This window comes from Nannospalax galili, unplaced genomic scaffold (genome assembly GCF_000622305.1).
Source record: "Nannospalax galili isolate Female #2095 unplaced genomic scaffold, S.galili_v1.0 scaffold886, whole genome shotgun sequence".
Lineage (NCBI taxonomy): Eukaryota > Metazoa > Chordata > Mammalia > Rodentia > Spalacidae > Nannospalax > Nannospalax galili.
This window is the reverse complement of record NW_008355971.1, coordinates 449577-460044: the sequence shown is the minus strand read 5'-3', so window position 1 is coordinate 460044 and position 10468 is coordinate 449577. Positions and strand designations below refer to the sequence as shown.

Sequence of the window (10468 nt, the reverse complement as noted above, 5' to 3'; positions counted from 1 at the left end):
GCGCCAGACTACATTTCCCAGAGGCCTTCGCGCGTCCGAGACTCGTACTCTTCGCCAATGAAAAACGGTCTTTCGTTCTTCTGGGGTGCTCAGGTACACTGTGTTGTCTGGAAAGGAAACTAGGCTGAGTTGGTTTAGTTCCGTTAGAACGGGGCTCCCATTACGACTGTTTACCTCTTTTGGGGTGAGGGTGAAGAGAGCTGAGGGCTTCCTGGAGGCCTGGTCGAACTGGGGCTCGAAACACTTGGCATCAGTCACAGGAGAGAGGAGTGACATACATGAATAAGTGTGTGGGAGACAGGCCACAGACTTGGGGTCTGGAGTTTATGGAGTTGAGAGACCCTGGAGTCTAGTGACTTTTAAGATGGCAAATTTCGGGAAATGGAGAGATGGCTCAGCGGTTAAGAGCACTGACTGCTTTTGCAGAGGACCAGGGTTCGATTCCCAGCACCACCCACATTGCGGCTACAAATGGTCCTTAACTCCAGTTCCAGGGGAATCCGAAGCCCTCTTCTTACCATCCTTGCATGGCAAGGCACGGGTGCACTCACATACATGCACGCAATATGCTTATACACATAAAATATAAATAAAATTTTATAAAATAAAAAATAAGATTGCAAATTTGGGACTGAAGAAATGGCTCGGTGGTTAAGAGTACTTACTGCTCTTTCATGAGGCATCCACATGTTGGCCATCAACCAGTTTCAGAAAAATTCACTCTCTTGTCATTCACAAACACCGAATGCACACGGTACACTTATATACAAGTAGGCAAAACACTCATACACATTAAATAAATCTTTAAAATTTTTCCAAAAAAGAAAAAAAAATGTGAATTTACAACCATGTGTGTGTGACCACAGATGCACTGTATGTTCTCAAGATTTTTTCATTCCGTATCACCAGTTTTATCAGACAGTATACTTTGTGGACGCCTCGATTTTGACTGACAGTGTTACTGGACTCATGATCTGGGGTTGTATGATTGATTAATAGGCAAGTATTGTCTGTAGACTACATCTTAAGCAGATGGAACCATTTACTAATAATGACCTCGAACTCTGTGCCTTTGGTTTGAGTGCTCTTAACAAAGATGTAATCATAGCTAGCTTCCTCAAAGTGAGCATGCACTGAAACAGTTAATTCATATAAAATTCAGCTTGTACGAGTGTGGAAGTTTATGGAGACCATATTTTACATACTTGGTCAAAAGTTTAGATAGGTCAGGTTTTGACTTTAGGCATCACATAAAGCCAGCTCTTTAAGATGCAGACCTAAACAAATCAACAGTGTCCACATTTTCCCCAACCCCGTGTTGCACCGAAACCCCTACCTGAGACAAAAGTAATTTAGAGCCTATAGCACCTCTAAAGTACTCTTCCATCCATATCTTACTCTGAACCTGAGGAAGGAAGAATTAAGTTCCACAAAGTAGAGACTCTTCCTTTCTTTCTTTCTTTCTTTTCTTCTCTCTCTCTCTCTCTCTCTCTCTCTCCTCTCTCTCTTTTTGGTCTTTTTGAGACAAGGTCTCCCTGTAGCCCCAGCTGGCCTGGAACTCCCTTTGTAGACCAGGCTGGCCTTGAACTCACAAGAGATCTGCCTGCCTCTGCCTCCCAAGTGCTGGGATTAAAGGCATGTGCCACAACACCTAGCTTCTGACTGCTCTTTCACAATAAAAGATAAAATTGTTTTAATTTATCATTCCTTTAATGCAGATGGATGAATTGGAGCATATCATCCAACTTGGTCTTTGACAGAGCTACAAGGAAGTTCTAGTATCTCATAATCCTACCTCAGCTCCTACTTTTCTGAAGAAATAAGGCAGTACATATCTCAAAGCTTTGTGTCAGGTGTGTTTCCTCATTTTTTAAAGTACTACCAAAACTGCCTGCTTGTTTTTCAGAACCTAACAACATTTAATATGTTTGAAATTTGTGGCATATAGTGACCCATCTCTTTAGAGTATGGTCCCAGGGCTGGAGAGGTAGCTCCACGGTTAAGCACACTGGCTGCTCTTCCAGAGGACCTGGGTTCAGTTCCCAGCACCCACATGGCAACTAACAAGGAGTTCATAACTCTAATTCCAGGGGATCCAACGTCTGCTCCTGGCTTCCATTGGTATGGCATGACCCAGGTGCACTTACATACATGCAGGCAAAACATTCATACATATAAAATAAAAATAATAAATAAAAAATTTTAAAGAGTATAGACCTTACTCAATAGGCAGAGGCAGGAAGATCTCTTTGAGATCCAGGTCAACCTGATGTGCATCAAAAGTTCTACACCAGCTGGTGCTGCTTGAAGACCCTGTCGAAAAAGAGTGTGGTCCCTGACATTCTTATACCCAGGGCATAGTGGCATAGTGGGTATCATCCTTTTTTTAAAAAAAAATATTTTTTATTTATCTTATGTGTATGAGTGTATTGCCTGCATGTGTGTAAGTGCACCCATATTTATGCAATGTCCATGGAGGGCAGAAGATAATGACTTTTACCTAAATTTAAAATCAAAAAGTTATAAACATGCTCACTGAGCCACGTGCTCCTCTTGTGACCTCAACACCTGATCTTAATTCCTCAGGACCCCACCTTACCCTCCACCCAAGATAGCGAATGAACATGAGTGTGCATGATTAACATGTCAAAACACTAGAAGCAGTGTGGTTTTCTCATTGAAACCAGTGATAAAAATTGAGAAGTCTGAATTTGTGTGTGTGATATTCAGGGCCTAGGGATCAAAGGGCAGGAGTCTTTGATAAAGGTGGATCCTAGCTTCTACTTCCCCCAGTTCTTGATGGAGTTGCTGTTTCAATGAAAGAATGAGCAAAGACTGGCTCCAGAACACAGCACTGTGAGACATCTGAAGGAATGGGTGCTCAGCGTCCTGGTCCACTCTTATCCTTAAAATAAATGTCAAGCATCAGGCTCCTTTTTTTTTTGTTTTTTTGTTTTTTTTTTTTTGTTGTTGTTGTTGTTGTTTTGAGGCAAGGGTCTCCCTGCAGCCTCAGCTAGCCTGGAACTCACTAGGCAGGCCAGGCTGGCCTCGAACTCACCAGAGATCCATCTGCCTCTGCAGTATTGGGATTAAAGGTGTGCACCACCATGCCCAACCCTAGTCACTATTTTTTTTTTTTTTTTTGGTCTTTTTGAGACAGGATCTCCCTGTAGCTCCAGCTGTCCTGGTGTATAAACCTTTGCTTTTGCATTTTGGTGTGTTGGGCCCTCGGTGGTCTTTTTGGGGTCCAGTGGATGAGGTACAACACTGGAACTCACTATGTAGACCAGGCTGGCCTTGAACTCACAGAGATCGCCTGCCTCTGCCTCCGCCTCCCAAGTGCTGGGATTAAAGGTGTGTGTCACCACGCCTGGCTTTCTAATCATTATTTTTAAATTTTATTTTTCTTTCTACCCCAGCACCTCAAATAGCATTTTGTACATATTAGCTGGCTTCTAGTCAAATACAGGGCAGAAGTCCATACCCAAACAGGCATTCATGAGTCTAATCCTCAAGGTCATGGTGTCACACACATTCCTACTGCACTCTCCACAAATCTGTTCCTATCATAGCACATTCTCACAATTAGCATCAAAAATATCACACCATGACAATCACACACGTGCTCACGGAAATGTAGTGTGTCTCAACTTTTCCACAGTTACACTCAGAGAAACACATATACATGACAAAATCAAAAGGTCAGGTATGCATTTGAAAAATCCCAATGGGGCGGGGGAGGTGGGGGGGACGGGACAGGATTGTGCGGAGGTTTAATGCGCCTGCGCACCTTAACTTCTCGCTCCCCACTTTTTCCATGTATTCCAACGTAATTTGGGGAACTCTTCATTCACTCATTCTGGCCCAGACTCACATTCTGGTCCAGACTCACATCTCTCCCTTTGCGGTTTATCCGCGGCGCCAAGCTGCCGGCCCAGATTGCTAAAGGAGGTGGCGGAGCCCTTGTGCCTACGCATTTCTATTCTAGATCGGTACAGCTCTCAGCCTAGCCACTGTAGCGGATCCAGTCATGGCAGAATCGGAACTCTCAGGATTCGTGCTGGAAAGCCAGTGGGCGCGGCCTCCGCAGCGCTGCGGCCTTTTCTGCCAGGACTACATTTCCCAAAGGCCCTCGCGGGAACGGGGCCACCTCCCCTTTGTGTCCTCTGGGGGCCCCAGGCAACTGAGGCGCTTCTTTCCGGGCCCCCTGAAGCTGGGTTGCGTCTACCTCAGGACAGAGGGTGAAGCCGGAGTTGGGGCGAGTCCAGAGCCTTCCGGGCAGAGACGGGGAGTCCCGGGAGTTGAGTTCATCAGGTGAGGACCGGGCGGGGGTGTGGCCTGGGGGGGCGGTCTACGGGACACCGGTCCACAGGTCCCCTGGGTGACACCGTGTGGGAGACAGTGGCTGGGAGCATACAGAGTCAGACCGTGTGGTGCCAGTCTGCGGCCCCAGAGTGTTTGAGGCTGGGGGGCGTGGGACAGGCTGAACGTGTGAGACTAGTTCCCGAGGGCCTTTAACTGTGACATGTGTGTGGCAGTGGTTGACACTGTAGTCTTTGAGGGTTTGGATATGTGAGGGTGACTGTCACCCTGGGTCTTTTCAAAGCTAGCCAAGTAATGAGAGTCTACTGCCAAGTTTCAGAATCACTGATCAACAGAAGGATGGGGGAGTTAAGCAGACCTTTGTTTGCCCTTAGTGCTTTATTTATTAGTGTGCATCTTTATATAAATGAGTGCATTCCTCAGAGTCTTTGTAAACTCCGCAAATCTGCTAAAGTAATAGGGAAGTTATTTAGGCATGGGTTAAATTGTATGCAAAGCGTTAGCTCTCCATGATGCTTTTTTTTTTAAATTGGAGGGAAGCTTACAATAGGAGGAAAAAGCCTAAAAAGTCGAGTGGTATGTAATTCTGAGTGCCGCAAGAAAAGTTTAGTTTGTCATGTTCTTTTTTTCCCATCTCAGTCATCTGAGGTCATCGCTGCTTCTTAAGAGAAGAGCCAGGAGGAACATCTGAGGTCATTGCTGCTTCTTAAGAGAAGAGCCAGGAGGAAGAAGGAATGGCTGTTGGACTTCTTAAAACCATGTACCAGGTGAATTGGTGTTTACTTCCTTTCCTTAAATACCTTTCTGCTATTCAAAACAAGCAAATGTTAACTTTCTTTTCTGCTGAAACTTTTCTGGGTAACCAACCATGTCACCTCTCAAAGCCGTGCATGGAATCCCCCTCTTACTTGGGCTAAACAAATAGCCTGCAGAGTCTTGCATCCCTCTGGTAATCCCTCTTGACCTCATCTAATTGCATTCATCCTATGTGAAACTTATTCAGTCAGTTCACTAACTTCCTTGGAATAAATTAAACACGTGCTTTTTAAAATTGGTCTTTTTAAAAGATTGAGTGTGTTGGCCAGGCGTGGTGGTGCATGCCTTTAATCCCAGCACTCAGGAAACAGAGGCAGGCAGATCTCTGTGAGTTTGAGGCCAGCCTGGTCTACATAGTGAGTTCCAGAACAGCTGGGGCTACAAGGAGACCGCGTCTCAAAAAGATAAAAAAAAAAAAAAAAAAAAGATTGAGTGTGTATATGTGTGTATTGTGTGTGTACGTGTGTGTGGGTGCCCATGGAGACCAGAAAAAGAAGTCAGATCCCCCGGAGCTGGAGTTTCAAGCAGTTGTGAGCCACCAGATGTGGGTGCTTAGAACCAAACTCCAGTCCTCTGGAAAATTAGCAAATGCTCTTAAGCACTGAGTTATCTCCCCAGTCCTAAATACATTCTTTTTAGACAATTTATGTATGTATTTATTTATTTTTATTCTATGTGTATGAGTGTTATGTGTGCATGTATGTAAGTGCACCCATGTCAAGCAATGCTCATGGAGGACAGAAGAGGGCATTGGTTCCCTTGGAACTGGAGTTTCAGAGAGTTTTTAGCCACGATATGGGTGCTGGGATTCAAACCCAGGTCTTCTGCAAGAGCAGCCAGAGCTCTTAACTGCTGAGCCATCGCTCCAGCCCCCTAAATACATTCTTAATGTGTGGACTTGTACATACTATTCCCTCTTTCTGGCATTCTACTCCCTAAGATGTAAGATAAACACCAACTTAGTTCTAGTCACTGCCCAAAATATCATTCATTCATCAATAAATTTTTTTTTTGGTCTTTTTCAGACAGGGTCTCCCTGTAGTCCCAGCTGTCCTGGAACTCACTATGTAGACCAGGCTGGCCTTGAACTCACAGAGATCGCCTGCCTCTGCCTCCCGAGTGCTGGGATTAAAGGTGTGTGCCACCATGCCCAGCTCATCAATAAATTTTTATTAAGTACCTATTAACATTGGGTACCATAGGGCTTAGTCTTGGGCCTCTTCCCTCTTCTCTCTACACATTCTACTTTGGTGATCTCATCCTGTCTTGTGGCTTAAAAGACCATCTGTTTGCCAGACTATGTACATCCAGACCTAATGCTTGAACTTGACTTTCACATCTGATTCCCTATTTAATACATTCATGTGGTTACATAATATCTGTCTCAAAGGCAAACATCTCAAGCAGAGTGAAGTTGGGGAGCGTAAGAGTGACATGATTGTTTTCTCTTGGGTCTGCAGCACTGGCAGCATGGGCAAGTGTCCTGGTCTGTGTACTGCCAGGAAGCTCCGTAGTCACTGACAGGACTAGAAGTGGCATGATAAACAGTACAAGAAAGCACATTTGGGAGCAGCCCTTAAAACCAACCTGTTCGGAGGTGCTTCTCATGACAAGGGACTCATTCTGGAAAAAGTAGGGGTTGAAGCTAAACAGCCAACTTAGACTATCAGGAAGTGTGTCAGGGTCCAGCTCATCAAGAATGGCAAGAAAATCACAGCCTTTGTGCCCAAAGGCGGTTGCCTGAACTTCATTGATGAAAATGATGATATTCTGGTTGCTGGATTTGGTTGGAAAGGTCATTCGGTTGGTAATATTCCTGGAGTCTGCTTTAAGGTTGTTAAAGTTGCCAGTGTGTCTCTTTTGGCCCTGTACAAGGGCAGGAATGAAAGACCAAGGTCCTAAATGTTGATAATGGAAACACAGTAGTAATAAATTTTCATATGCCAACAACAACAACAAGAGAGTGACATGATCTGGCTCTTGTAGCAGGATCACACTCTGGCTGTTGAGAATAAATGGAATAGAACAAGTATAGAAATAAGCAAACCGACTAGGAAATGCTTACAAACGTCCTTGCCTTGGTTGCTCAAGCTCTTCTTCCCTCAGGGACTTCTTTTCGTTCTCCCTTCAAAATATCTCCAAAGGCAGACACTTTCCGCTAGTAACACTGCTTCTCGTCCATGTTGAGCCATTATCTCTCACGGGAATTACTTGCTATAGTCGCCTAACTTGTCTCTGTCCTTCCATTGTTCTTGTTTTTTAGTCTTTCTCCCCATGCCCAACAGTGTTTGGCTCTTCAAACTTGCAATTTCCCTGCCTCAGTCCCTTGAGTGCTAGGATAACCGGTGTGAGCCAGCAATGTCTAGCTACTGTAGTCTGTTCTCAGCTGAGCAAGCCAACATGATTCTGTTAAATTGTAGGTCAAATGATGTCATTCTTCTCAACGGGGATGTGGGCCGGGGTAGATGAAATAATAGAAAGCATAGATAACGCAAGTGATGCGATTGGCCAGATATGGTAATACATACATATAATTGCAGCCATCAGGAGGCTCAAGCAGAATTGCAAGGTTGGGGCCAGCATGGGCTATATTATGGAATCTGAGGTCAACCTGGGCTACATAGCAAGACCTTGTCCAAAAAATGAGTGTACTGAGAAAACAAAGCTTTTTAGGCATGCACCACCATGCCCAGCTTAACAAAGCAGTCTTAATAATAATAAAATAGTAATAGTAATAATAATATAATTGTTAAGAGAGAAATGGGGGTGCCTGGAGAGATGGCTCAGTGGTTAAGAGCACTGACTGCTCTTACAGAGGACCTGGGCTCGATTCCCAGCACCCACATGGTGGCTACCCGTAACTCTAGTTCCAGGGGATCTGACAGCCTCTTCTGTCCTCTGCGGGCAGTGCATGGCACAGGTGCACTTACCTACATGCAGGCAATACATGCATACACATAAAATAAAAATAATAAATAAAATTTTTTCAGAGAGAGAGAGAGAAATGGGTAGCAAGTGAAGGAAAAGTGCTGTTAATATGGTTTCAGAAAGGCGTGTGCTATCGTTTCAATGTTGAATGTCTCCAAAGGCCTACATGTAGAAGAGGACAATTACTAGAACAATGTACTTGAGTGAGGGGGCCGAGAGGTTGGCCTTTTCTGGAAAGTTCCTTTATAGGGTAAAGTATATAACCCCAGTTGCAGGTAGACACTATGGTGAGAGTTTGTAGAAATTCTGTCCAAATGGCTTTGTTTTCTCAGTGAAACAACACAAGATTCTCATAGGAAAGAGAAGATAGAGGAATGGTGTTAAAGGTTTGAGGAGGGACAGTCATTGAGCCATTTAGAAGACAGGAGATGAGTGTTCTCAGGAAATGTATCATGCCAGTAACATTTTGACACCTTGAGGTTAATGACCTTGAATTGAAAGTGAGACTAGGAACTGGAGAGATTGCACAGCGGTTAGAGCACTGGCTGCTCTTGCAGAGGACCTGGGTTTGGTTCCCAGCACCCACATGGCAACTAACAACCATTCATAACTCCAGTTCCAGGGGATCTGACTCCCTCTTCTGACCTCTGTGGGCATTGTGTGATACAGATGCACTTATATACATGCAGGCAATACATCATACACATAAAATAAAAAATAATAAATAGTTTTAAAAAGAAATTGAGACTGATTTTCATATTTGGTGTGGTTTTTCTCCCATGAAGGTCAGCTGTGTGGGGTACAGACTCTGAGGAAGCTGAGATGACTCTGATTTGGCCAAGTGGGATGAGTTAGGTGAGAGGACAGAGAAGATGAGGGCATAGGCCAGGAGTGATTATAGCAGACATGCAAGAAATGGAGTTGTGTGGGATGAGGAACAGTGAAGACGTGTTAAGGTCAGTGAGTTGTAGGCTTTGGGAGCAGAGAGTTTTCCTAATTGGAGTACCAAAGGGCAAAAGTTGCAATATAAGAGGTGTTGGGACTGGAGAGATGGCTCAGCAGTTAAGAGCACTTACTGCTCTTGCAGAGGCTCCAGGTTCAGTTCCCAACATCCACATCAGGCAGCTAACAACCACCTATAACTTCAGCTCCAGGGAATCTAATGCCTTCTTCTGGCCTCCCTAAGCACTGCATGCATATAGTGCACATACATGCCTGCAGGCAAAACGCTCATACACAAAAGAAATATCGCATGTACAAGGAAGAAATCCAAAGGTAATTATGATTATAGGGGCTTTGGCACTATGGTAATGACAAGGCGGGTCATGATCATGGATGTGAATGATGGTGGATGTGTAGAGGACAAGATTATTAGGAGGGAAACCAGAGGACAGAAAGAGTGCATTCTTGGGAGAGGTATTTATATACATGTCAAAAAGGCCAAAGATGGATAGTAGTATTAGAGAGTGACAGTAGACCAGCCCCTGAAGTATTCGAGGAAGGACAGAGAACCAATACCTACCAGCCAGTGGTAGATAACGAACACACAGAACAAGAGTAACTGATAAGAGTCTGATTTTATAAGATTGAAGTGTCTTTTAGGGACGAGGAAGAAGAACATGTTCTGGAAACATGTTATAAGAGCACTTGTAGGTACAGTGGTATGAGAGGTGTGGGAAAAGAGGGTAGGCAGCACGTGACGGGGTGGCCTGGAAAGTAGTCTTCCCAGCCGGAAGCCATGCGTCTGTAAGGGCAAGAAGATGAAGGGAACTGTTGTTGGCTTCACACTGCTTTGATGATAATTATGAACAGATTTTGAAACCAAGTACAGCTTTCCTTTAGGATCCCAGGGAGATTGATTCCAGGAACCCCACAATTACCACAGTCCAAGGATGTGCAAATCTCTTAAAAGCAGGGTATTTCCATACAGCCCACATGCATCCTCCCATGTGTTTTGAATCATCTCTAGGATAGTTATATGTAATAACAGGAAGTACTAGGTAAAGAGTTACACTGTATTATCTAGGGAACAATGATTCAGCATATTTGTATGCTTGTGACATCATCCCTTTACATATCCAGGCTGGTCTAGAGCTCACAGTATATAAGCACAGACTGGCCTTAAATTCTCCATCCTCCTGCCTCCGTCTCCTGAGAGCTGTGATTACAGATGTACCATCATGCCCGGCTTCCCGGCATATTTTGATCAGCGTTGGTTGCATCTCTAAGTGTAGAAACTGCAAATATAGAGGCTTGACTATAGTTCCAATATTTGTTAGGGGTCAAATTTTGAAATTGGGATTTAAGCTTTTTAAAAAATATTTTTATTATTTTTAATTTTATGTATATGAGCGTATTGCCTGCATGTAGGTACACCCATGGGTGCACCCATGTTGTGCTT

The 10468-nt window shown here is 44.2% G+C and overlaps 1 protein-coding gene and 1 pseudogene across 3 annotated transcripts in view; both read left to right on the top strand.

Moving 5' to 3' along the window:
• Positions 1 to 33: 33 nt before the first annotated feature.
• Positions 34 to 10468, top strand: part of LOC103750690 (zinc finger protein 570) — a 42242-nt gene continuing 31807 nt past the window's right edge. The window contains exons 1-3 of one of the 3 annotated variants that reach the window (XM_008853863.3): positions 34 to 93; positions 3989 to 4314; positions 4963 to 5090. In XM_008853863.3, the coding sequence (XP_008852085.1) occupies positions 5058 to 5090 (33 nt within the window). In that variant the 5' untranslated portion in view covers positions 34 to 93; positions 3989 to 4314; positions 4963 to 5057. Of the gene's footprint in view, positions 94 to 3988; positions 4315 to 4958; positions 5091 to 10468 lie in introns of those variants that run through there. The other 2 variants (XM_029556532.1, XM_029556533.1) reach the window with 2 other exon arrangements.
• LOC108491799 lies at positions 6610 to 7041 on the top strand (annotated as a pseudogene).